This window comes from Scophthalmus maximus, chromosome 4, assembly GCF_022379125.1.
Source record: "Scophthalmus maximus strain ysfricsl-2021 chromosome 4, ASM2237912v1, whole genome shotgun sequence".
NCBI lineage: Eukaryota > Metazoa > Chordata > Actinopteri > Pleuronectiformes > Scophthalmidae > Scophthalmus > Scophthalmus maximus.
The window spans coordinates 21,630,312-21,657,801 of NC_061518.1; the positions used below are offsets into that span (position 1 = coordinate 21,630,312).

The window sequence follows — 27,490 nt, forward strand, 5'->3', positions numbered from 1 at the left end:
GATTCAGGGAGACGGAAACCGTGGATGTCTTAAGCAGAAAAATTTATTATAAGAGCTCAATATACAGCTCTTATAATATATATCAAAAAGATTTCTGGTTTGTTTATCCAGATCAACAAGGTGGTCAGTGTATGGCGCCCCAAGACAATCTGCCTGTTCCCGGTCTCTGTAGCATATTTAGTTTAGGGTACTTCAGAGAGACTTCAGCTGCTCGATGATGGTTGTGGCTTGCCACAGACACGTTGGCCTTGCTTGGTGCCTGAGAAGACTCGTCTTAACAGTTTCTCAGGGGAGGATAGACAAAATTCCACAACAAAGTTCACAAGATATTTTTTATTTCTCGTGTTTCCCCACTGAGCAGACCTTTGAGAATACAGACCACTGACAAATTCACATTCACAAACTTTCTGTACTACACTTTCTCAATACCACCTTTACACGTGCCTTCATTTCTCCTCGTACTGTTCATGTGGCTGTAGCTCATACAGTGAGGTATTGAAATGTATTTTGTCCTCATCAGAACTCCTCTTCTGCGTTTCGACAGCGAGACTGTTTGAGCAGGGTCAGGCGAGCCAGCACCTCGGCCACGGACAGCTCTCCATGGACTTTGTTGTCCCTCGTGCGCACATTGACATTGTTAGTCATCTTCTCCTTCTCGCCGACCACTGCCAAGACACAAGAAGACACAACAGCTTGACACGGGCCAAGTCTCTCTCTCACACACACACACACACACACACACACACACACACACACACACACACACACACACACACACACACACACACACACACACACACACACACACACACACACACACACACACACACACACACACACACACACACACACACACACACACACACACACACACACACACACACAGCTACACAGCTACACACAGCTACACAGCTACCCTAACACATTCCCTGCTTTGTGCAGCTGAATTCAACAACTGTGGGTGGTTGGCCAGCTTGAAAGTCCATTTGCTTTATTTACAATCGATTAATGTTTATTTGGACTTAACAAAAATTCTATTGGCGAGTCTACTGACAACGCCACAGTAAAAGGACTAAGCCAGGTTTTTGTTGTTTGCTCCAAGTCACATATGCTTTACATAAATCATTGTATTTTGAACATCTACAATCACAAATGGAGATGGATTTTCTTTTGGTTTTAAGGACAGGAACTGTGGTGAGGAAGAAAGAGAGGCAACAGGGGTCTCCAGAACATTCAGTTCTACAATATGCACCTTAACCATTAGGATGCTGGACACCCCGCAGAGGGAATTTTAAATTATGCAGGACTTCCAAATCAACAGTAATGTAACTTTGATAACCAAAAGCAGGTATGATCACATGACCTAGAAAACTGTTGGCATCAGTGTAAAATATGCATAACCAATGGAGAAAAGGCATCTGAAATAAGTGGAATTGTCTTTAAATCAAAATTGACTCTTCTTCACTGATGCCGTTTTAAAAAGTTTTTGTACACTGTGTTCCTTTAAACTGACAGTATACTTTTGAAGTGATTGCATGGAACCCTGGGAGCAGCAAGCGGGTAGTTTGAATGCTCTCCAACCCAGTGGTCAGTCAGTGCTCACAAAGGGAATTGTATTTTCTCACCAAGAATGAAATTATATTGGGCCAACTGTGCATTTCGAATTTTCTTGTTTAGAAGACAGCCAGAGTCCAGGTCAGCTTCTGCCATGAAACCAGCTTCTGTGAACTGCTTACACACCTGTCAAGATAGAAATACTGTTCATTACTGTACGTCTAATCTGTATTCTACTGTTCTGAACACTGCAGATAATTACAGTCTGTTTTTGTATAATCACATTTAAATGAAATGTGACTGAGATGTGGAAGCTGAAGATTTACCTTCTTGGCGTAATCCTCGCAGGAGGGGTTGACAGGCACTAACATCACCTGACGTGGAGAAACCCACAGAGGCCTGGCGAAGGGACAGATGGGCATGAATATAACACTTGGTATAAGAACACACAACACAAAATAATGAAAAAGACCATCTGCTTTAGCCGATGAACCATCATTGTGGATTATGGCAAATTCAAGGAATTGGTTTAAACATAACATTTTTTACTTAAGCTCCAAAAATACGTGAAAAGGCAGAAAAAAACCCTCACCATTTCCCTGCGTAGTTCTCTGTGAGAATGGCAATCATCCTCTCCACTGAGCCCAGGATGGCACGATGGATGATAACTGGTCGAGCTTTGTCATCCCCATCCTTCCTGTAAGATTAACAGCAGATAGAATACAAAGGATGCTTATGAAATATGTCAGTAACTATGTAAACTTCACTCGTTGTTGGCCGTTCATATTTATATTTGTACTACATTATTTGTCTTGAATCAGATTTCAAATTTATTTGTAAAGCACCATTTCTTACAAAGTTCAAAGTGTTTTTACATGATAATAAAACACCTATACAATGTTTCACCATTAACACTGCAAATGTTCAAACTGTATCACATTTATTTTGACATGCTGGGTTTACAAGTAGTTCCCGGTGAGATGATAGATGAACCCATCACCTGCTCAGTGAGTTCAAATTTGCATGCGACTCCTCACCTCTATATTGTACAGTGTGGAACACAGTGGACAAACTTATTCAGTAGGGGATTAACATATAATCTTTGGTGCGGTAAAGCACACAGACTCAACAGTGTGTCAATGGTTTGATTAGGTGACTCACCCCACAAAGGTCAGGTTGAAGCGGATAGGCAGCTGGAAGTCCAGCTGAATGGTTGCACACTGGTGGTAACGTCCAATTGCATCTTTGATCTTAATGTCAATCTACAGCAGCACAGAAAAAATTACAGCCCTTTCAAGCCCTCTGAGAATTAGATTGATTTTGCGTTTGGCAGGAACTATCAAGACATGTTCTGACCTTGGGTCCATAAAAAGCGCCGTCTCCGGGGTTTAGTTTCCATGGCTCCCCAAACTCATTCAGGCTGTTCTCCAGTTGCTGTCAAACACGAGGAACAGGTGAACATATAATTTAAATCTAAACAATGAAAGACAATTACTGTGACACGGGCCAAGTCATACTCAGTCAGCTCCACACACACCACCTGCAGAAATTCAAAAGAACTCCCTAATGACTTGGACCGCAGGAAAATCTACTCTTTTATCCACAGTGCGAAGTCAATTATTTGAAGAAAAAAACAACCTAACATGTTGCAAAATCCAGTTCATTATTAAAGGAGACAAAGTCAGATCTTTAGCGGATGCCCCCCCCCCGCCCCAATTTTGCACCATAAATCATAACAGATATGCGTGGCACAGTTTACCTTCTCAGCCTGGTTCCACACAGAAATGTCACCCAGATACTTCTCTGGACGTGTGGAAAGGTGAAGTTGGAAGGAGAAGCCAAACACATGATAAACACAGCGGAGGAAGTCCAGGCAGCCCTTCATCTCCGACTCAATCTGTAGAGAAAAAAGATGATTTGTAATTTAGGGAATGACTCATAATAAGTAGGTACTTGTTTTCCAAAAGGTTGGAGCTAAAAATTGTCAACACTCTTTTGTTTTGTCCCAGAAATTTAAACACTCCTGCTGTGGTCACCTGGTCCATCGTGCAGAAAATGTGAGCGTCATCCTGCTGGAAGCGGCGGACTCTTGTCAGCCCAGTCAGAGTTCCAGACAGCTCATTTCTGTGGAGGACCCCGAAGTCTGCCAGCCTCAGAGGAAGCTCCCTCCAGGAGCGAGGCCTGTGGCCGAACATCAGACTGAAGGAAAACCACAGAGAAGGAAGTCAAATGAATGCAACACGCGTAAAATACTGTACATACTGTTAAATTGACAGCATTTAGTAAAAACACTGAATATCTCATCTCTGAGCGCTGAAAATGTACCAGTGCCCGGGGCAGTTCATTGGCTTGAGGGCAAAGACGTCATCCTCAACGGGGAAGGAGAACATGTTTTCGCTGTAGTGTTGCCAGTGGCCAGATGTCTCCCAGAGTTTACTGTTGTAGATGTTGGGAGAGGCTACTTCCTGAAAGCCTCTTCTCCAGTACTCATCCTGGGGAAAAACAGAAAAACCACATAAACAGGCTAAACACACAACTTGGACTGCACATGTGCTTTGAGCTGAGCTCAGCCGTGACTTCTGGCACAAACTCTGCAGCTACTGCAGTGGAAATTGGAACCGGTATGGGCTTTTTAATTTAACATCCAGTTGAACTGTTCAGCTGTTGACAGTAAAGGACTGGTGTAAATGGAAAGATTTCATCTGTGAATGTGAAGCAGGAAGATGCTGAAAAAGGATTGTGCAAGCTCAGCCAGCTTATCCTGAATAAATACGATTTGGCACAGAAAGAGAATGAGTAGATACAATCCAGGGATGTCATGAGTGAAATGTTACTGGCTGGCATTGCAGTAATTAGAAGCCAGTTATCCTGCACAGTGCTTTCTCACTGTTAAAAGTTTCAGTGATAGAGTCATAGAGGGGAAACGCAGTGCATGCTGGTCTTTTTTTTTTTTTTTTACACAGCAACTGAAGTGACGTGATAATTATCTTGCACCATTTCTGTGCAATGTATGAGACGGTCTGCTTGGCTGTGGTTGGTGTGTTGGTGGATGCTGTGAAAGTCTTCAAGATGTCAACACGTCTCTGCGAATACATCACAGAGACGTGTTCCTGTGCAGCCACCAAACTTGGCAGAGGAGTTCATGTGACTCCGAAATGTAAAGGTTGCTCAACTTTGTTCGAAGAATGCGGACTGACCTAATTAGCAAGAGTGGAAATCTGGTGAATTCCCACACAACGCTACTTCCTTTTTTAAACCTAAAAACTTTCTAATTATCACCACATGAGGCTAAAAGGACACAGCACTTTACTTTTATGACCACTGGTGTGCTGCTGTGCTGCTGAGAAGTTTATTAGGACCACAATCAAAAAATCCTTACATTTTTGGTTCTGATCATTCTGACATTATAATGCAGTGTCTCATGTATTTGGAGTTTGAGTGGAAATTTAAAAAAAAATCCTCTGGGTAACTCAGGTCATTATTCAGAGTACGTGCAGCACTCAGGACTGGGCCAAGCTTTTCTAAGACTGAGAAGAATCTAAACTGACTGAGCTGAACCCAAACTATTCAGGTCACTGTTACACTCATCTCCTTGGAGATTGCACGTTTTTGCAAAAGTTAACAGTTTGTGGTCTGCATGTCAATGAAAAGGTAATCACTACAAGTACATGGAAATGTGGAGCAAGGTACTCGCCTCATGGACTCTGAAGGACTTTATATATATATATATTTATATATATATATATGTATATATATATATATATATATATATAGACACTGCTCTGTTTGTGGATTTTGTCAAAAAAGAGAGTTTAGTGACTATGACAGAACCTAAACGAAAGAGATCATTATATTTGCAGCTGAAACTAAATTCTCCGTCCCAAATTGAATTAAATGTGGTGTAAATACAACGGGCACCGGTTGGGGGATTTGGTCACTTCTCCTACCCTGATGAACTCGGTGAGCGTGTTGTAGATGTAGGCTCCACGTGGCATGAAGAAACAGCTGCCAGGGCTGAGATCATGGAAGAAGAACAGCTCCTGGTCCTGTGAAGCAGACCAAGAAGACGTTTCAATGACTTCACATATGCTATACCCTAACCCTATGCACAGCAGGGTGTTATTCAATCATCACGTGACAGTCCATCTGTCAGCACCTGACCACTGGGAGAAAACCCTCCCCCCAAAAAAACTAAATGGTGTGAGTGTGAGTGTGTGTGCGTTTCTTGTTTCCTTGCAAAATGAAACACCTAAGACTTTAATCGTATCAATCCACAACAAATAAAATGAATGTATAAAGACAGAGATGTGTATGTCTAAGATGCAACATCCTCTGATAAATCAATGGGACGGAGTCATGCAAGCTTTTTTATTCTTCTATCAACTATCAGATGGATTATTGCTGATGGCCTCTGGAAATACTCCTAAAAAGACTCAGCCGTCTGCCTCCAATGTTTGTTTTTACAGATGGATTTCTGTGTCCAGGTGAAGTTTTATCAAAGACTCAAAAAGACATGAGCTCAGATTTTACAAACACAATAAGTGCAGCTAATGTCAGGATGTGATGAATGGGAAATTCATCACATCGTGATGTGCACTTCACTGCTTCTGACAGTGCAGCTGTGAAGAGGAACCTTGAAGTAGGAACACCTTGTTTCTGTCTGACTGATTGTAACACTGGTTAAACTGGAGATTCAACCTGCGGTCCAATTGTGCTTATAATTTTAGAAGTATTTGAACAGCAGCCATGATAAGAGCTGTTTGGATTCTCTTAATGCATATGAAAGGTGCTTCAACGCTTCCTTTCCTATCTCCTTTAGCGTAGGGTACACTGGACATACCTATGTGAAATGAAAAGAGAAATAGACGCCCCACAATTCATTGCGGTAGCAATATATAACGTGAAGCGCCCATGCACGAACGTCAACGATTCAAACCGAAGTAGAAAAAGAAGACTATGAATATGACCAAGAAGGGACGCAAGTCACAAATATTGTAATGAATACAAAAAATTCACCATGTTTAGCCTGAATGAATCAACCCGCTATGATTCTCTGAGCAGTGCTGTCGGCTTTTCCTAAGTCCAATGAATCCTCCATTACACCTTTCCTTGACCTCATGACGTTTTCCATTGGGGTTAAGGATGAGTGGTTAGGAAAAGGCGATAGAAAGGACTTTCCGAATCCACCCTAAGCTCAAGTCTAAAAACTAAGCAGGCCAGGAGAAAGCTGGTCTGGGGTTACTGGTTTCCATGGTAACTATTGTCTGACTTACTTAAACCTCCTGTATGAAACAGGATTTCTTGAAAATGCGACTGAATTACATCCATCTGGAGATCCTTTTATATTCACAGAGCTTTGCTCTGTGTCTAAAGCGGTGATTAGTGTTCAATCAATTTCATTAAATTGAGATAGCCAGATCTCTGCTGGTGTCCTCGATGGGATTTTTTATTGTAACTTTTTGCTATTGGGCATCTAGAGGTTTTCTCCGAATGTTGTGCTTCAGAGACGCACCGTGCAAATGAAAAGGGTCGGCCTGGGATCACGCCCCAGAGCGCCATCTTTAGACAACATGCCACTTCTGTCACCTCCTTCCAACCGGCCCCGACCGCAACATACTGGGTCTCGCGTTTAATACGGAACTGTGTTGTAACTGGTGCTGACTGAGGTGCTGCCGTCTGTGTCTCCCATGCTGTGAAACCAGCTGGGGCCCTTTAGATGACTCACAGTTGCTGGCTCAAAGTGTAAACAGAAACACAGTGCCCTCAGATGGTGTCGAGCGGCAACTGATGACTTGGTGCGCAACAACGTTTACATGTTCAATTGTGTGACAAATAGGTACAATTATCTCAAGTTCTTGAATCTGATCCATCTGTCTTTGTAGTTTGTCCCAAACACTTTTTGAAAACATAATTCTGAGCAGTGGATTACACACGGGATATTATTTTTACTTTACTCAACCCTCTTGAGGAAAAAAAAGGTCTTTACAGTTCATGTCTTGGTCCATGTTCGTTTCAGCCTTCCACCACATCTATAAAACCACAAACCAAGACTCTAATGAGGGAAAAAACTCCTCAAAAACCTCAGCGGAGATGTGTCAGCCATCACATTATGTAATTCTGAATCAAAATTCACTCTATGCTGGATTTCAGTCTCTGGTTTTAGGCCTGAGCCAGCTGGGCGGGCCTGAACATGACGGCCTGTAGTGACTCACTTTGCCAATCTTGCGATGGTCTCGGTTTTTGGCCTCCTCCTGAAAACGTTCCCACTCCTTCAGCATCTTCGAGTCTGGGAAAGAAATCCCATAGATCCTCTGCAGTGTCTCCATGTCGGCGCGACCTTCCCAGTAGGTGGAGGAGTTCTGAGGGCAGAGGTAGAAAAAAGAGCTTAATATTAACATTCTTTACACAAAGTTGGCACAAGATTGTATTCTAGAAATTATAAACCACTTTATCAGACCCTGTTGGTATTTCCAACATACCTTGTAGATCTTCATGGCTTTGATCTTGCCTGTGTGTCTGACATGGGGACCTCTGCACAGGTCGATCAAGGGCCCGCATCTAAGGAGGAAACACAAGTTACACAACAGTTCGCTTAACAACATACCAAAATAAAAAGGTCCTGTGATTATGTTGTCTATTCACTCGATAAAAAAATTCACCTGTAGACTGTAGTAGTGGGGGTGGTGACTTTCTCATTCAGAATGCGGCACTTGAATTTGTTGTACTGAAAGATATTTAGAATAAGTTAGAAGTTATCCTGGGCAGAAGGAAATATTTCAACCACACGCACAACATTGTTTGTCTTAATTAAAGCATTTCAAGACAAGTCATAAGAGTGGGTCAGTTTGTACATACAATGCCTGTTAAGAGTTTATATTTTACTAATAACAGTTTATGAAACAGTGACTGGAAAGGACGATAGTGCCGCACAGATTTTCAGTTTTTTGGAAATTTTTAAAACTGGACAACACCTCTTACCGCTCTTTATTCTTCCCGACAGGCAGAGAATCCGATGCCGAGAGCTGACACGAGTGCTACTACCTGTTCTCACCTTAAACATCTTCAGCAATGTCTCCTTGCTGATCTCGAGCCTCTCAAAGGGCTGCTTTTCCTTCACCACAGCCTTGCACAGAGTCTCCAGGTCCCCAAACTCAGTGCTGGACACTCCCCTGAGAACAGCAAACATGTTCCACTCATTACATGTGCTCATAGTCAGTGCTACTCTGACAAGTCTCATGACGTCTGTGTAATTACCTAATCGTGTTTGACAAGATGATTTTGAGTTAGAGAGTTTTAAAGGAACAGTCACTCTTCTGTTGTGAGCCTCTTTTTAGTCAAACACAGGAAAGACTTAAATAACTGATTCAAAAAGCGCCGAATGACATAATTAAGTATAGAATGTATAATTCATGAAAAACCGACTATTTTTTAGATGATATCTGAAAATTGTGAGCTGTTCTGGAAACATTAACTTGGACAAGGAGGAAATCTGGCCAGAGCAGAGAAGACGACGACAGTGAAAATACTTGCTCACTTCTGTTCATCCAAGAACATGTCATAGTAGAAGCCATTTTCTATCGGGGGTCCATAACATAAGCAGCCTCCATAAAAGCGCTCCATTGCCTCCCCCAAGATGTGAGCGCTGGAGTGCCAATAAACCTAGAGCACCAGAGGAAGATTAAACCAAGATTGCTGTAGTGGTTTGAGCATGACATTTGGTTCACAGATCACAGATATTGCTAGCAATACATTAAAAACAGTTGTTTTTTTTCATTTCATAGTTCTATGTACTCACGGCCTGAGCGTCCTCATTGTCAAAGCGCAATATCTCAAGAGAGCAGTCCTGCTCGAGAGGTCTGTCCAGGTCCCACAGCTCTCCGTTCACCCGAGAAATCACAGCATTGTCAGCCAGGCCCTGGCTGAAAGAGAGGTGCTAAAGATATTTGTCTCAGCAATTCTGTGTCCCAAATCCAACAGAATGATCTCGTTACGATGAAAAGGAAGAGTGAAAACAACATAACGACATGGGGGGGGCTGGGCACACATCTGGGAAACATAAGAGTCAAGTCTCCCCCCTGAGATTTAAAGGTAAATAAGGAATAATGTTCATGATAATGTCAGCCATTTGCTGATGATAAAAATTGCAGAGTCGACATGAGAATATCGCAGCCAGCTGTTTGAGCACCAACCTGATTTCGCAGGCACACTGGTATGGTGTGGTGACCCAAGCCTTGCCTGCCACCTTCCGTCCGTCTGGCAGCTCCACAGTGAGGGGCTTACTGTCTGCCGCCCTCTTGGCCAGCAGACCATCACTCTCCTTCTTCAGCTGCTCATACAGGCTGAGGCGCTCAGCGACGTATCCGGGCAAGGGCTTCGGCTGCATTAACAAAGTCGTTCAGGACACGGGCTGTGAGTGGCTGGGATTAGAGGCAACTCCTGTTCTTCCATTTGAGCGGGGAACTGAATTGTAATAACTTATGCGAGTTATTCAGATAGCACAAGGAGTGGCCAATAACTTCAGGGTCCCGCAACAATCACCTCTTTTGTGCCGCCGTCTCCTTTCACCTTCTCCTGTTTCTTTTCCTTCTTGTTCGTCTCATCTGGTTTGATGTGCGGGGTCACCGATGCCTGTTAACACACAGAGTCTTTAGACTTACAGTAGTCACCCATCACCATTTTCCTTTATTCCTTCATAGCAACATTATGAGCATAATGTCTCACACACACACACACACACACACACACACACACACACACACACACACACACACACACACACACTGGTGCAGCTATTTGTGGACATGCGGTGGTACAGTTGCCTCTTGGCTTCTCTGGACGGAGGCCCGCTATTCATGATGGTGCGGCACAACTATTCCAGTGGCTCTCACTACAGTCCCGACACTCGGTGACATTGCACCACTACCTTGTTATCGGCTCGGTTGTTTGTCTGCCGCTCTTTGCCGCCGGCGCTGTTCCCCGGCGCCTTGCCACACTTGTTCGTCCCTCGGTGCCCCGTGCCCCGCGCCTCCGCCGGCTCCAGCTCCAGCTCCGCCTGCAGCCCCCGCCGGAGGTGCAGCAGCCGGTAGCGGAGCTTCTCGTTGTCGGTCCTCAGGCTCTCCAGCTCCGGGGAGAGCGCTGCCGCGCCGCAGGCGCCCGGACCTCGACACAGTCCATCGCGGAGAGTGGAGATTTCCCGGCTGAGGAGACGAATTTGCTCCTCCTGGGCGGCCAAGCGTGCAGCCAGGCACTCGGCCATCTTTAAAATGCCCACCGCCGCCACAATGACAGCTGACTTCCGGTGAAGGGTTATCGAAAAATAAAAGCCCAATTGACTCATCACTTGAATAAAATACTCATTGGATCACTTGATTTAAAATGAATAAATATAAATGGGTCATTAGAATTGTACATGTATTTACTGTGCAGTGGATGTCCATAAATATGCTTGTGCATTCAAAATCAGACGTAACCATGACCAGGAGAACCTTACCTAGTTACTCTCCTTATTGTAATTTAGTATTTAGTATTTAAATAAAATACTCATAGGATCACTTGATTTAAAATGAATAAATATAAATGGCTCATTAGAATTGTGCATGTATTTATTGTGCAGTGAATGCCCATAACTATGTTTGTGCATTCAAAGTCAGACGTAAACATAACCAGGAGAACCTTACCTAGTTACTCTCCTTATTATAATTGATTATTAGATTATCTACTTTAGCCACATGATATTGATGGCATTCGATGTCTTCGTTTGGCGCCCTTATGATTTCCTTTTTTGATTCGTTCCATCAGATCTTTCAAATATATACTCTGCAGAGTAGTGCAGAGGTCGTGTTCGCACCACGTCGTGTCCACACACTGTGCAGTAACCTCCTGCCAACGCCAGGGGGCAGTCGCATATCTCCTCATACACCTTTGACGTCAGCTGGTCGGAGACCGCCCCGCAGCCATGTAAACATTCCCTTTCGTTCATGTGCTGTGGATTTGTTAGCTCACAGGTAGGTCTCAGCTTGTTCCAGATCTACTCGGTGAAGGAACGGAAGCAAAGCAGAGAGGTCTCTCTACTCCAGGCGTAATTTCGGTTGACTACATTTAACGCTGCAGTAGTTGCACCCACACACACACACACACACACACACACATACAAGCTAACTGTACTGTACATTGTTAGCTAGCCAAAACGCAGGTGAGCAGAGACCAAATTCAGTTCAGTAACCTGTCACTTTACACTCGGTACGTGTTCGGGATACATAAAGTGACGGTCGACACTGAACTAATGCAGTAAACTTTTGAATTTGTGAACAGCAGTACTGTGAACCAATCCACTCTACAGCATGAGAAGCTGTGAGCACTGCATTCTGGGTAACTCACAACGTCCTGTCAGTTGTTAAAAAACTGTTTGTGTGTTTATCGAAAAGGACGTGGTCACAAAATGATTGATAAGTACTGCTGTGAAGTAATCTGCTCAGCCTTCTTAATATGAACATATGTGATGTTTAAGGAAGGCCGTCTTTCAACTAGGACCCCGTAGAAAGGATGAAGGTCAGGCCCTGTTTTTGGTGTAAGTAGCACATTGATCTTTACGTTGCAGCCTGCTCTGGAAAATTTGATGTTGCTGTTGTCAGCATGGCCTCAAGCTTTGCTCCACCAAAACTGGCCGACTTCATCCTCACAGAGCGTCTGGGCAGCGGGACCTATGCGACCGTCTACAAGGCCTACAGGAAGGTGAGTGTGTGGAAACCAAAGGTTTACTTGACTTTACCATAGTTCAATAGCCATGACAGTTCAGTGCAATGTGTCATCACTAGACCTGCGTTCTACAATCATCATTTTCAACATTTAGTATGTTTACTTTCACCACTTGCAGGCAAAAGTGAAAGATGAAGTCTGGTTGCCGACTGTGTTGTTGCAGGGCGACAGTCGAGAGGTGGTGGCAGTGAAGGTGGTTGGGAAGAAGACTCTCAACAAGGCATCGACAGAAAACCTACTCACAGAGATTGAAATCCTGAAGACTGTGCGTCACCCCCACATAGTCCAGCTCAAAGACTTTCAGGTAAGCTCATTTGCATCTTTTAAATTTGCTCTAGCTTCATGCGAAACGTGTGTTGTGAATAAAGATTGATAGATATTGTATTTCAGTTTTAAAGATCTGATGGTAGTGCAGTGTTTTCACCATGGTGACAATGGCGAGCATCTGTTCATACAAACGATGTTGTTGATTTATGACCATGATATTACTAGAGGATACAACAGTTAATCAACACTCTCCTCGTACAGATGTTATGAATTTTGTTTTAAAGCAAATCTCTGTCATTAGTGGGACGCTGAGAACATTTATCTGATTTTGGAGTGGTGCTCTGGCGGCGATCTCTCCCGCTTCATCCGCAGTCGGAGGATTTTACCTGAGAGCGTGGCCCGGCGCTTCCTGCAGCAGATAGGTTCGTAATTGCCAGACCTGCTTTGCAAAAGAAATCTAATTGTCAACTTTGACATTGATAGGTACATGATTTCAATTAAAGAAGAAGATTTGCAACTAACAGCATTTAAGGGGCTGATTGTCAGTAGTGAGTAGAGAGTGTACCTCAGCGCTTTTTAAGAAATCACCATGTAAGAATTGGTCACATTGTCTACTCTACAACTTATATTTCAACTTATTTGCCTCACATGTTACTTTTTTCTCCATCTAGGTCAAAAAATATGATGATAATTTTTAATAATTTATTACGAGGGAAAACTGTAGTATTAGAAGTTCACTGATGTAGGGTGTAGTATCTTTGCGTCTCTCATTGTGTTTTTGTATGTGTGTCTGTGTAAACAGCCTGTGCCCTCCAGTTCCTTCATGAACGAAACATCTCACACCTGGATTTGAAACCTCAGAATATTCTGCTCTGTGGCTCTGCCCTCAAACTCGCAGGTGATCTCATGTCCCACACACCAGAAACTTTTTTTCCATTTTTTTTTGTTTTTAGTTTGTGCACTTTTCATTATAATCATATATTTTAGTTTAAAGGAGTTATATGGGGTTGGTATCCACTTGGATCTGTCACAGTGAACTGGTTGTTTACATTCTGTTTGGCTCTCAGACTTTGGTTTTGCCCAGTACATGTCACCGTGGGACGAGCAGAGTGCACTGAGGGGTTCTCCTCTCTACATGGCTCCTGAGATGGTGTGCCGACGCCAGTATGACTCCAGGGTGGATCTCTGGTCAGTTGGAGTTATACTCTACGGTGAGTCTTTTGAGTTCACCTTTTCGTTTCTTACATGTGTATGTGTGTCGCATGAATTACACACTACCTCACCTAGTTTACCAGCCTGTTTGAAAGCATTGCAATGTAGGTTTAAAAAAATCTGTTTCTTCTTATGTGCCATAGCAGGACAGCCCACCATTAATGAATTCCAAGTGCTCTCTTTTTCAACAATAGAGGGCTTGTCATCAGTTAATTTGCCCTGGGGAATTGTTATAGCAGTAGGTCACAAACACAGTCGTACCATAACTCATAAGTGTGGTTTGCTTCCCTTTTTATTGTTATAGTAACAATAATGGTGAAATAGCACACTGGAGTATCAATGTACCTTGTATGAAGGAGGGGTTCCACTCACTCTCAGCCAAATGGAACAACATGTACTTCACATACTGTTCGCTATAAAAAAGTCTCACGGAAGACCATCTTCATTCACGTCAGTCAGTATAACTCAAAAGACAGTTAATTTTTTTCTGTGGAGTTTTTCTTATATCTAGAAAGGCTAGGTGTTTGTCCCTTTTTAAAAAAAAAAATGTTGTACACATGTGGATGCACATACACAGTCTGCCTATGGTTTCACACTATTCCGTTGTTCCACAGGTGACGGTACAGCGCCAAAAATATATAGCAATGCCCAAGACGGTCTTGCGATGAGACCATTACATGTTAATTACATGAGAAAGGAAATACATTTGACGTGTTTGTTAGACCTCTAGGATACACATAATGCTTTTAAAGTATGTAAACCAAGGTTTAATTTCTTATAATAAAAAGAAAACTCCACAGGAAACATTTTTTAAGGTGGCTAATGCCAGATAACTTTTAAATATAGACATTTGAACCTTGCATAACCATGACCCAAAACTGACTTAATTAACAGCATGCACATTCATCTCATTGATGAATACTTAGTAACCCATGCTGATCATCTGTTGGAATCTGTTGAATGTAGAGGCAGTGTTTGGGAGAGCGCCATTCGCATCAAGGTCTTATGCGGAGTTGGAGGAGAAGATCCGGAGTAACCAACCCGTTGAGGTAAGTGTTGAATGATAAAAAATGAGCTCCTCCCCCAGGGAAAGTGCTCTTCCTGAGACATCACCTGAAGAATCTGAATGAGATAAATTTCTATGAAATGTATTTTATCTCCATACTTTGAGAGAGGCTGTTGTTCCCTTGAGAAGCAGTGTATTTACATTGCTGTACCCATCTAAGAGTATAATCTAAACATTTCATCGAACCACTGGAGCCTTTTCTGACTTTATTTGTGGATGTTCACTGTAAAAACACTAGATGTCATGCTTCTGCTTCTGCAGTATCTGTCCCACTTGCAGCAGTGGCAGCGGAGGCACTCAGCTGAAATGGGGACTTCATGCTCCTCTCCAATAACACGTTCACCGTTTAAAGGAACAATTTAAAATTGACCTATAACTGGTTGCTGGCAATTAAAAGTTGCTGCTGTGTCTCTGTCATGATTTGCCTTCTGTGAAGACAAACCTCAGTCTGATAACTATAGTGACAATAAACTGTACTTAATGGTGGAGGGCTTGCAAAGCACATATATCCTTGTGCCAGACATTAGACTGGGACTTTGGATTGCATTAGCATATGGTCCATCACCCGGGGATTCACACAGAGGGTTTTAAGGTCATCTTTTGATGGGAGGTAGTGATGTGAGACTGGAAGGTCTCTTGGCAACAATCTGCTGTCCTTTTCCTTTGGATTGTCCCGTGGATTGAGTGCAACTTAATAAGGTCGTGTTTTGTGCATGAGCTCCCTCCTGGGGCCAGGGTATCCAAGGACTGCCGGGACCTTCTGCTGCGACTGCTGGAGAGAAATCCAGATGTCCGGATCACCTTTGCTGAGTTCTTCGCCCACCCCTTTGTGGATATGGAGCACATGCCGAGTGCAGGGAGCCTCGTGAAGGCGGTAAGACAAGAAGAAGGAAGGAAAGGATGTGCTGGCATGTGTGTGTGTATATTATATATAGATCACCCTGAATGATGGGTGTGTGATTGATAGAGCACATGTACATACTGTATGTGTACCCCACCTGTATTAACAAATTACTCTGAATGCAGGCCTAAGCGCTGGAGAGTTGTTTGCTCTCAGTGATGCCAGTTCCCATTTTTCTCTTTCAGAAAGAGTTGGTCCTGCAGGCCGTCCAGAAGGACCAGGAGGGGGAGAGGTCAGCTGCTCTCTCTCTGTACTGCGCTGCCCTCGAGCACTTTGTCCCCGCTATTCACTGTAAGAACAACAACCACTTTATGTCCTGCCTGTGGCTTAGGCCTTTCGACAATGCACTGCCTTTGTTCAACCGCACTAAACTGGCAAAAGTGAAGACACCAAATGAAAAAAAACAAATGTAACACCTTATCGCTCTCTGCACCTTCCAGACGAGACGGATCGACAACGTAAAGATGTCCTCAGGCAGAAGGTAGGCCTGAAAACACTCCCTCCGTTCCCTGTGTGATTACTTTCTATTTTCACGGTCTTTTTTTAATACTCCTGTGGCTTTCACTTGGAATGAAATGTCCTCTATAAATACCATATGGTGTGTGGATGGAGACCACATGGCGTGGTTGACGTGATTGAGTCAACGTAAGAGGACTTTCCCCGCAGGTTAGCCAGTATGCGTCCAGAGCCGAGGAGTTGAAAGCCCTGGTGGCCTCAGACAACCGACTGAGCTTCGAGGAGGCCCGAACCTCCAGGGATGTTCTCCGAGGTAACACGCACAGCTCAGCGCTGAGGCGACTACATGCAGGCATCAGCATTGTCTGGTCAGGTGCTGTATGAGAGGATAATCTGAGAAATGAAATGTGAATAATTTTCTATTCCCTGGCCCCAGAGATCAGAAATCAGTGACAGCTACACAGTGGCTGCCTGTTGCTCTCTTGGGGATTTGCTGCTTTGTTCAAGCAAATTTGTGTTCATTTATCCCACTGCACTAAAGTAAATGTTAAGAAATCTTCCACAACACACAAGTATACTGAAATGGACTTGCAATTACAATTTTCCTAGAGAGGAATGCATTGATGGTACTTTTAAAATGAAATCCAGTAGAACTCTGAAGAAGTTTTTTGAGGGTTTTTTTCCTCTTCTGTTTCAGAAATGTCCCGGGACCAACCACGCCTGCTGGCTGCTTTGGGGATGGCCTCTACTGCCATTGCTAAGGTCAGAAGAGTATAGATGCCACTGCTTTAGAGATGGAGTAATATAAAAAATTTAAAACAACAAACTGACGGGATACAAACAAATGCCTCTTTTACACGTTGCTTTTCAAAACCACATCTGATGATTTGTGTTATTTGTCTGCCACTGTGTTTTCCACAGACTGAGACTCAAAGCATGTTTTTAATGAGCACATTTTCCTATGCTAACAGACTGGCAGTCTCACTATTGGGTTAGTTGAATTATGCAAGTACTACAGTAGGATGGGTCAGGAATCTGACTGTTCAGAAGTCGTATGAACATCCACCCCTAGTCATCCGATCACAAGTGGACAGCTCTAAGTTCAGGTGTGAATGCATCCAAATGCGTCCTCAATGCGTAATGAGATCCAATCGCTCAGACCACATCCGGAGGTGATCTGGGACACTGACGTTCTGGCTCACTACAGTTTCACAATCAATCAACAGTATTTTTACTCTTCTCAATGTCCATACGTCGCCACAATATCAACACCGATCACCACATAATAAATTCTATATATTTTTTTCAAATGGTAAAGTTTTATTCCAAAGTTGCTAAGTCTCTCTCCATCTATCTATCTATCTATCTATCTATCTCTAGCTCGAGGTGACGCACAGACACACACACAAACAGACACATCTGTATAGACTGGGTAAAAAGATTATCCTTTGGTCAAAGTAAACAGAAATGCCGTATTTATTAGTTTGTATATACAGTGAGGAAGTGAGATCTGATCACTGGAGATGCATTTTAATACCAGGTGTGAACAGACAAACTTATAGCTGGCCACTTTTGATCGGATCTCTCAGGACAGATGTTAGCACCATCTCTGAACGGGGCCTCTGTGTTCTGATTTAAAGCGTTGGTGTTGCCTAAATTTTCTTCCCTGATAGGAAGAGAGTGGATTGGACGATCATGAGGCCCTGGATATGTACCAGCAGTGCTTAGGAGAACTGCTGTTGGTGCTCGTAGGTAGATAATCTCTCCTTTCTATACAAAATGTATTTATGTTTTTATCCTATGACCTGTCCTTGTGACTAAGACTTTCAAACAACAACAATGTAGTCCCACATCTGATACTTTTTTCAAATTTGATTTTGAAAGACATGGCCCCTTAAGCGATTTTGAGAAGGGCTAAAATGAACAGACAAGGTTAGAAACTAATTTAGAGTTCAGGGGGTACAGCCAGAAATGGAGACAGGTCAAGACATAGCCGAACAAAGGGAATGATACACAAGTGAAATGCTGGAAAAGACAGACTTAACAACTTGGACAAACACTAAAGATATAGAGATGCATTAAGACCCACTTAAGTGGAAACAGAAAGAGAGGCAGACAGAGAGCGACCTTTGTACCAAACACAGAGACTTTCAGATGGATATTTTTTTTTCAAAAGCCTCGGTTTCAGAGAGAAGAAAAAATAGCTTGGGAGAAACTGATTTGGAAAGAGTGAAATACAAACTGACAGAGAGTGAAGTGAAGCAATAGGCTTGGAGAGAGACAGCGATACTTAATAAGGCAGACAAACAGACAGACAGAGGAACTACAGAGGAGACTCCAGTGACTCCCTCTGGGGCCTGGGGTTCATTAGCCCGGGCTCATGAGCTCATCTGGAAGATCGGCCTAATGGAAGAGGTGGGATCGAGGGATCCACATGTGGCTTTGAATTGAAATGAGGGCCGGTGCCAGCGCCCTGTGTGTGGTATAAGAGTCCTGCCATCTGCTTCCCATTCAGGCAGCACACTCCATTTCTTTGTGTTATTGCACACTGGAAACAAATAAAAACTATTATGTTACTAATGGACGGGAGCTCTAATCATTCAGCCCAGTCCATCCCCAGCCCACTTATTATGTAGCGTGTAGCCCGGGAAAAAATTTACAAAACTTAGGAAAGGAATCATCAATGTGATATATGAGTGTTTTTATTACGTGTGTGAAGGAGAACCTCCATCTTGTCAGTGGATTCTGTGCCATCCCAGCCAGCCTCCCTCCGCTGTCAGGGAGCCTCACTGTGTGGCACATCACACAACCACCAGGGGGATTGTGGGGAGAAAACATTGGTTCTTTGTTTGGCTAGGAGCTCTTTGTTGTGTCGCTTCCCAACATGCCTTCGCCAACAGAGAACCCTCCTCCTGCCCCCCCCCCCCCCCCCCCCCCCCCCCCTTTTCCCTCCCCGTCACCCTACCCGTCCAGGATAGCTGACTGTGAAAACATTGGCCTACATTTGAACCGTTTCCACCCTTGAGCCCCCAGTCTGCACGCTAGGAAAAAAAATCCAATCTAGTCGCTGACCTCTTCTTGAACAAACAAGGTGATTAGGCAGTGGGCTGACTCTGTCCTCCCTTCCTCTCCTCATTATTATTGTGTCTTATTTTTCCTCTCTCTCGGTGAGCCAGCTGAGCCCCAGGGTCGCAGGAGAGAACTGCTGCACGATGAGGTGAGTGGGCAACGCAGGGGCTTCTGGTTGACTGCGCACGGTGGAAACGACTTATCTGTCACGACCAACGAGCCCTCGGTCTGAGAGCACACTAGTCGCTCCATCACATAACCCACGAGCCTTCGTCCCATGTTTGTATGTGCTTGTTCTTCGTCGTAAAGCCCAAATAATGTAATCCGTCATCTCTAGTATTATGCCATATACATAGATCTCTGTCCACTTTTTAATTGGATACTAAAGTGGCTGTAGGCGATGGATCACATGACCTTCGTATGTGAAAAGAGTCGTACGTAGCATAGTGGAGGATTATCGCCCAACTCTGATGGTCCCTTCAGCTCTTCAAAGCTTTATATCGTCTGCCCATATTTATCTACTTACTGTGTTCTTTGTTATGCACCGTAACACCAAACCAAATTCCTAGTACTTGGCAATAAACATGATTTGGATTCAGGTTCTTTCTGCTCCAAATGGCAGAGAGACAAAGTTAGCATCTAACTGGTCGACATACTAGCGTGTGTAGCACCTAAAGAGCCTGAACCTTCTCTCAGGAGTTAGTGGAGACAAAAAAACAAAACGAAATATAGATTAAATGTTGGTCTTCTATTCATCATATGCCATTGTGTCATAGAAGGTGATAATACTGAAGACTAAGCTATGTTGATATTGAAGTTAACAGATATATGTAACCTGTTGATATAACATCTGATACAAAAAATAATTTGGGGTTAAACGCCATGATATATTGCATGCATGCAGTTTGTTTCAGTCAAGGAATTAAATGAATGATAGTGATACTCATCTTTAATATGCACCAGCAAATTCCCACCTTTTAACTTCTCTCATTATGTTGCACTTTAAAGAAATTTCCTTCAGACTACTTCCTTATGTTTGCCACCAACTGTAACATTCTTGAATAAAACATCAGTTATGACGGTTCAGTATATTAGCTGGAGTCTCAGGAATCAAGACCCTTAACACTAGGATTGATATTTTATTTTGACAAACACATGCAAAACACTTGTGCACGCCTGCTATTAATGCGTCAAGCCCTTTTGTTTTTGTGCTGTGCTTTTAGTCCAAAACAGACAACTGTATTTCACTAACAAACTCCACAAGGCGATGGGGGTGTGAGGGGGCCTCCTAGACCTCCCTATTTGAAGTTTTATGGGTGCTTGTCCTAAGTAAATTCAGATGCGGCTGTAATAATGTAACAGCATTAGGGAGTCGGGGTGGGAGGATTAGATCGAAAGCATGTGTGTATGTGAGAACCCAAAAGAGCCAGCACATGCCGCCATGTCTGGCCTCCACGTGCGTTCAAATCTACTGTAGAGCTCACTTCTGCTTTTCAAGGTTGTAATTCTATATGCTGCTTTTTGTTTAATGTGCCATCCCCAGCTTTGATCTAACCAGCATGTGTTAATGTAGTGTCATTATGGCTGAACATACATGAGGTCCTGTTGTGCTACGTTTCAGTAGACGCACAGTGATAGAAAAGTCTGAAACTATTTTCGCATTCAGTGGAGAAAAAAAATGGTCTCAGACTTTTTGACCCCAGTGTACCACGGTGCTCTGTAAGTTATCGGTATTTCCTTTCCTCACCCATGTAGATTTTTCCACATTGATTGTACTTGGTGATTAAAGGAATTGTGATTAAAGCGCTGTGGCTACAAAAGCTGGGGTCAGGGCTGGATTCTGAAAACCTGTGGTCAGAATGATTATTTACCACAAACGATTGGTGATTTAAGGGGACGTTATGGAAGCTGCAGTAATACCCAAGAGGGCTTTTGCTTCTTCCAGTGACATGTTGGTGATACAACGAGGTATGAAGTTCAGCCAAGAACTTTCATCATCACCAGAGTACTGATTAAAGTAAAGAGCACCCCGAAGCATGCGATGACAGCAGTTACTACTTGCACATGTGCACCATGTGGATTGGTTTTCAAAAAAATAACAGAGAGAGCAAGAGGCAGATCAGCGGAGCTGATCAGTTCAATCTGATGTGGACGTGGAATTTATGTCCACGTGCATCTTAAAGCTATCATATTTCCTGCTGCACAAAGACACCACAGTTGACAGTTAACAAGAACAGCTCAAACAACCCATCTGGGGTTTTTAAACGATTTTAAAAAGGGAAAATTGGGACAGAATCACCTTATCATTATACACCAGAGGGCGTGAAAGTTATTAACATATGTGTGTATCAGTATCAGTACATCAGTATGTATACTGTACACATACAGTCATATGCAAAAGCAATATACACTTATCTGTCACACAATTCCATAAGGAAAAGGATCTGCTTGGTCCTAAATCCCATCTGCTGCATGACAACCACCACAAACATACAACCAGAGTTATAAAGAACAAACCCGCCACAGAGGTTATGGCTCCTACAGAGCCCGGATCTCAACGGCGTCCAGTCAGAAACATGTCAGACTTGTGTTGGCGCTAGAAGAAAAGTCAGAGAATAGATATTCCTTGAACGTGATGGACCAGCTATCCAGCGTTGCCATCCCTAGAGACACGCTGCAAAGCTTGGCTGAAGAACATTGGTAGAACACACATTGCCGGAGAAAGCCGAGCAAACTTTTGCGTTGAAAGTGTAAATTGTAATTAACGTTTATTGGACTTCTTCTGTCTCTCACCAGATTCAAAGCCTCATGACCAGAGCTGAATACCTCAAAAAGCATGTCAAGGTAAGCATATGTCCCTCAGCCAGAATTTTAGGATTGGATATGCATCTTCAGACTTGAAATTAAGACTTGTCTTTGGATACTACCAAAATTGAGCAAATGACAGTACCTAAAATATCAGTGATGATGATATTCAAATTTGGATATAGGTACTTCAACCCAAAAACCATTCAGTCATTGTATTTTTTTTTTTCTAGCCATGGTTTGCTTGTTAGTTTTAGGTGATTATTTGCATATATGTTTCTTTTTCAGATGCAGGAGACTCAGAGAGACGTGTCTCTGGATCCAGAACCTCTCGCAGACTCTGTCAGAAGCTGTGAGTTTCCCTGCTGCGTTGTTCAGACTGTTCCTCTGGCGCGCAGAGTGTGTTTTTGAGAACCTCGCAGCCGTGTAGCAACTATATAGAGTTCTGGTCTGGGTTAAGTGACGAGTGATCTTCTAAAGTTGTAATGAGATGTCATATTGGGGGGGGGGGACATTTTTCCACTAATAAAATATGAGCCATTCTCTTTCTATGCTGGCCACCCCGCGGGACTGTCTGGCTCTTTGATTAGGTTTCAGTGCAGCCCTGGGCGTCTTTGTCCTCTGCCCTCTCATAAAGCTTACCTTGTGAAAGTGAGACGCAAAAAAATGACCTAACACACATATATACACTTTATTCCTTTCACATATAGACCTTTTATATGCTTGAAGAGTCTGTGTGCTCAGCACATAACAATTAAACTATATAAGGTATATCCTTAATGCAAAGTTTTAATGTACTTAAACGTCTCTGTCTGTAGACTATAAACAAACCACTAAACTCTATTAAATACCATGTATTATTAATATTTAGTTACATCTTGATATGAAGTTGTAACCTATGAACACATACCCTTGTTCCCAGTATTTTTCTGGGCTCAGCTTCTAGATAGGTCGAGAAATACCTAAAGCCCAGACAATATCCTGTTCTCTGCAAGAAATTCCTGGGGAATTGTGAATTTAAAAAAAAGGAGGGGATGGGGGTTGGGCACCAGTGACTCTCAAGGCCGCTCAAGTTTCCTGAAGAACGTGGCTTCTTATTCTTGCTGCTGTTATTTTAATAAAACCACAGCACAGTCAGCCACACTAAGCTGGCACTGAGCCAACAGCAGCCATACTAGGGAGGCTCACGGCAAAGGCCAAGTCTCTCTGGTGACTTTAGACCTTGTGCCAAAGCAAGATGCAAAGTTTTGCTGAGAACAATCACACTGTAACCCTCAGACTATTTACAGACAGTTAAAAGGCCCAGTTAAAATATCCCTGCACCACTAAACTCTCCCAGACTAAATAAACATCACCTGCATGATCAGTGTGAGTAGCCTGAGAGGGCAAGGACTCAAAACTCTGGGCAGAGGAATGAAAAAAGATGAAAATCAATAGAGAAATAATTGAAAAAAAACTCTTGGCAGAAGTAATTCTATGATTGGCAATGCATGTATAGTACTTAACATAAAAGTTCACAACATTTATTCTATGTATGATTTAAATGCTGCATTCTCAGTAATCTGATCTTATTTGCAGTTTATGTAGTAACGAATTGACATTTTTTATCCCATTATATACCATATATCTTATTGAAAATCACAGAGGAATGTTGTAAAATGGTTGGATAGTTATGGCATTAATTGGCAATCAATTCGAAAAGAGTGTTCCTATAACATGTTGCTTACCGAATTTAACAGGGTGCCAGTAAATGCATGTGAAGAGGAGGGGGGCATAGGGGCAATTACTTCCCCAGTTTATATTAATATGGGGAATGAAGGTAACTAATTTCAAAGAAAGACGAAATTGTGTTATAAATAATCGGAATATATCTGTCTTCTGGCATGAGTTGGGTTGCCTGGCATGTTTATATTTTTGTTTATGTTCAAATTGGTTAAAAGCATTAAGGTCGAGTATTTCAAATGGTATAATGGGAAATTAAGGAAATCACAGATTGAATTATTAGTCAACAGTATTGGTGGTTGCGAGTAAGAAGAAAATGTGAAAGTATGATACATTGATAATGATGAGTCAAGGGATGTGGTTATTTATGAAGAGTACGTAGAACTATTCCTAAAACAATTCCTAATATTGGGGAAAAGCAGACCGCTCATCAGAGAATCACTGAACCCTTGGATTCAGCTTTTCTTTATCCTTTAAAATGGCACGAAATGCAAAATTATAAATGTGTGACCTTAACACGTGTCAATCTACTCTGTCTCCTCAGCCTGCTGTTTGCAGTGACCCTGTCGACGACCACGGGAACCAGCCGGCACACCTCACGGAGCAGCAGACTGTCCGTCAGGGATCAAGTTGGACACAGAGCCAATCCGACCACACTTCTGTCGGAGCCAAATTAAACCCGCATCACACCGCACCCTGACCAAATCAGTCCGTGTCCTTCTGGATATTGAAGTTTCTGGCTAAATATGGCGAATGTTTTGATTGTCGCCCCAAAGTATTTTCTACCAGATGATTTGACAAGTTAGAAAACTTGTTCAGAAAAAATTTTGGTCGGTGAAATACTGAAAATAGCTGTTGAATTGTGGATTTTGCACACTGGTGAATCTAAAAGTTTCCCTGCTCTTTGCACTGTGTCGGTGCACTGCTTAGCCCCAAATCCCTCCTCCAGACACACCATTGATATGTAAATGCCAGAGAGCTTGTATGACAATACCACACTGTCATGGTAAACAAGTTAAACTGAGTCAGTTGCATTTTATCTGAGGGCAGAACATTCAAGGCGCATTTTGCCGCACACACAAAAAGTGAAAACCTGACGATACAATCAACTGCAGATATGTGAGTATGTGAGTATGTGTTAAGTATCACACGGATTTTTGAAGTGTAGTATTAAGTATATTATATTGAGGCCTCTGCAAACATGCACATACTCCCTCACCCCCCTCTTCCCCACTGCCTTTACTGTGGGTCAACCACAGGCTCACCATGCTCTCTCCACTGATGGAGCCCTCTCCACCACTATGAGGGGAAAACTGGAGAGGTGCGGCCTCTGCCTTATTTACACTAGACTCGCATTTTCTTAGGTTTGGCAACGGACAGGGATTTGAGGGATACAGTGAGTTGTGGCGCTCAAGGAGAGCCTCACAACTGGGCCTCTGTGAAACGGTGAAAAGCTCAACAGTTGTAGCAGGCTGATAATCCTCAGTGTCGCAGGCCTTCACAGACGGTGCTGGAAAATACTAGGGAGCATTACTTTGTGAAAATAATTTATATGACAACTGAAGAAAATACCTGAAAGAGAGGTCGAAGGAGGAAAGGTATGAATACTGTATGTCTCCTGGGAATATTCACACACTGCTGCCGTGTCCTTTTTGTTTTTTTAATTTTGAATGTTTACACAGCTGTGATTTTCTAATGTATTTATTAAATGAGAAATTCTGTGGAAAATAAAGTGTCCCTCTCTGAAGACCCTGTAGTCTGTAACTTCTTCAGACGCTTTGTCAACAGCACGGGGCAAACATTGGTCTTTCATAACCTACGGAAAGATTTATGTGCTGTCGTGGGAGCAGCGCTGCTCTTCCCTTCGCTGCCGTCCTCGTCATCTGGAAGGCCGCTCTCCAGAAACAGCTGGCTCGGGTCCACGAGGGGAGGAGAGAGGAAGGCAGGCAGGCAGGGGGAAGTAAGGACATTTTTATAATTATATGATTTGTATGGAAGTCTGGAAAACTTTGGAAACTCAATTCGAAAATTTCCAGAACTCCAAAACTCTGAGAAATACACAAAGAATTCATGACAAGAATATTATATATATATTTTTCGGCCTTCATTGCCAATAGCTCTTCTGCCATGCATGATGGGTCCAGCTCTTTTCACAGTATTATGCCAGTTGCACTTTTCACTGATTGCGCATAATTGGACAATACTGTGTCACTCATTGTCTATAGAGTAATGTTACTTCAAGTGGTATTTAAGCTTCTAAAAACTAAGATACAAAAAAGTGAACCATTTCAAAATGTCAAAGATAGATGAACACTGGATCAGCACCAACAAAATTAGGAAAACGATTAAATGTAATGTTAAAAAACTGATTCCCATAGGGCTTTTCTAGGTTCTCCACCACTCAAAGTGCTTATAAATGTATGGCTTTTTTTTCATGTCCGGTAAATTGGGTGCAGTCATTGAGTTTGCCGTTCACATATGAAGAAAGCTGCCCGAGACTGTCAGAGTCTGACGCCTTCACAACCGCATGAAAATATCCAGAACATTCAGGTAAAGGGTGGCGCCTGTCTAGAGCGCCCCCACTTGCTGGCTGTGGATCTTTACGGACACACAAACACACACTGATGCCGCAACATAGGGTGCAGTTGGGGGTCCAGCCTCTGGCTCAAGGGCACCACAACACACATAACCCCGATGATGTCATCATGATGTCATCAGTGTCGTCAATGGGCTTGGAGACTAAAAAATTATAACAGAGCCTGTGTTACAAACTGAACACATGGAGTTGGAGAGATGTGGGTGTTAAACAGACAGCGGGTCTAAATAAAGACACTGTCCAGTTGCGTTATGGAGAATGTAGGATGTGGTGTCGGTGGAGCTGGAGAACACGGGGGACTAAAATCTCTCAAATATGTCAGCCCTTTGTGGTTTTCAAAAAAATCAGTTTTTCTTCAACTACATGGAAGTCTAGTAATGCCTCTCTGAACGAGCCTTTAAAAAACACATAGTCCAAAGACGATGACGTGTGACTTTCAGGGACAAAGTTCTCCTGAAAGCAGCGAAACTTGTGAGTGCAGCTGTAGTTGCCTCAGGTTTAACAAGTGGGGGTTGTTTTGTTTTTTTTATCCAACCAGTTCTCAGAGTAATGTTTGTTTTCTGCTCCGCCATCTGGGTAGAGACGTTCACCTGGCAGGTGTAAATCACTCCCAGACTGTGTGGTTAGAACAGAGGGGCGGCGTGGCCCCGAGTCCTGGAGCAACAGGATGGAGAACCGCTGGGTGCTGCCTTTGTGGCTGGGGGGGGCGGGGGCTCTAATTGCTCCTTAACGGAGCCCACGGTGTTGGGCATGTTGCTTCCAGGAAAACACTGGATGCAATTTTGACCCTTTGTTGCTTGTTCCCGGGAGTACAGCCTATTTATATTTCCCCCCCAAAAAGTGCATAGAATACCATTACAGTAATGCAATCCAGACAGGGGGATTCTGAGCTGGAAAACTTAACCCCCTCCCCACCACCACTCTGCTCTTCCGAACCGCAACCTACAGCATCGCCCCTTTAATCAGCCTTCATTTTGCTGCACATCCAACAACACTTTCTACGGCCCTTTCCCCCCTCCAGGCTCTCCCTCTCTGGTGATGCTGTTAATGCAGCAAAGGTCGAGTCAAATTGGCATCAGCGTCCCCT

General features: G+C 43.1%; 2 protein-coding genes across 7 annotated transcripts; one reads left to right on the forward strand and one right to left on the reverse strand.

Annotated features, from left to right (window-relative positions):
- Window positions 1–318: 318 nt before the first annotated feature.
- Window positions 319–10,837, reverse strand: tars3 (threonyl-tRNA synthetase 3). The gene is made up of 19 exons (XM_035629061.2): window positions 10,478–10,837; window positions 10,093–10,182; window positions 9,744–9,931; window positions 9,350–9,473; window positions 9,089–9,213; window positions 8,606–8,723; window positions 8,214–8,278; window positions 8,034–8,112; window positions 7,767–7,913; window positions 5,502–5,600; window positions 3,880–4,046; window positions 3,591–3,753; window positions 3,314–3,451; window positions 2,911–2,988; window positions 2,716–2,816; window positions 2,147–2,251; window positions 1,881–1,953; window positions 1,626–1,740; window positions 319–665 (listed from the first exon to the last, which is right to left on the reverse strand). Exons 1-19 carry the CDS (start codon window positions 10,808–10,810, stop codon window positions 517–519), a joined length of 2,457 nt encoding a protein of 818 aa, XP_035484954.2. The 5' UTR covers window positions 10,811–10,837; the 3' UTR covers window positions 319–516.
- Window positions 10,838–11,352: 515 nt separating this feature from the next.
- ulk3 (unc-51 like kinase 3) lies at window positions 11,353–25,554 on the forward strand. Of its 6 annotated transcripts, XM_035629065.2 has the most exons (17): window positions 11,353–11,558; window positions 12,152–12,285; window positions 12,428–12,613; window positions 12,878–12,998; window positions 13,379–13,474; window positions 13,644–13,787; window positions 14,755–14,837; window positions 15,573–15,728; window positions 15,941–16,046; window positions 16,196–16,236; window positions 16,422–16,524; window positions 16,909–16,973; window positions 17,885–17,963; window positions 19,388–19,428; window positions 22,077–22,124; window positions 22,374–22,437; window positions 24,352–25,554. In XM_035629065.2, exons 2-17 carry the CDS (start codon window positions 12,187–12,189, stop codon window positions 24,366–24,368), a joined length of 1,449 nt encoding a protein of 482 aa, XP_035484958.1. In that variant the 5' UTR covers window positions 11,353–11,558; window positions 12,152–12,186; the 3' UTR covers window positions 24,369–25,554. The 6 variants fall into 6 exon arrangements, 2 of the variants coding, with proteins under 2 accessions (XP_035484958.1, XP_035484957.1); XR_004790619.2 differs by lacking the exon at window positions 11,353–11,558 and having other exon boundaries at window positions 17,885–17,959; XM_035629064.2 differs by lacking the exon at window positions 11,353–11,558 and having other exon boundaries at window positions 12,473–12,613.
- The last annotated feature ends 1,936 nt before the right edge of the window (window positions 25,555–27,490 follow it).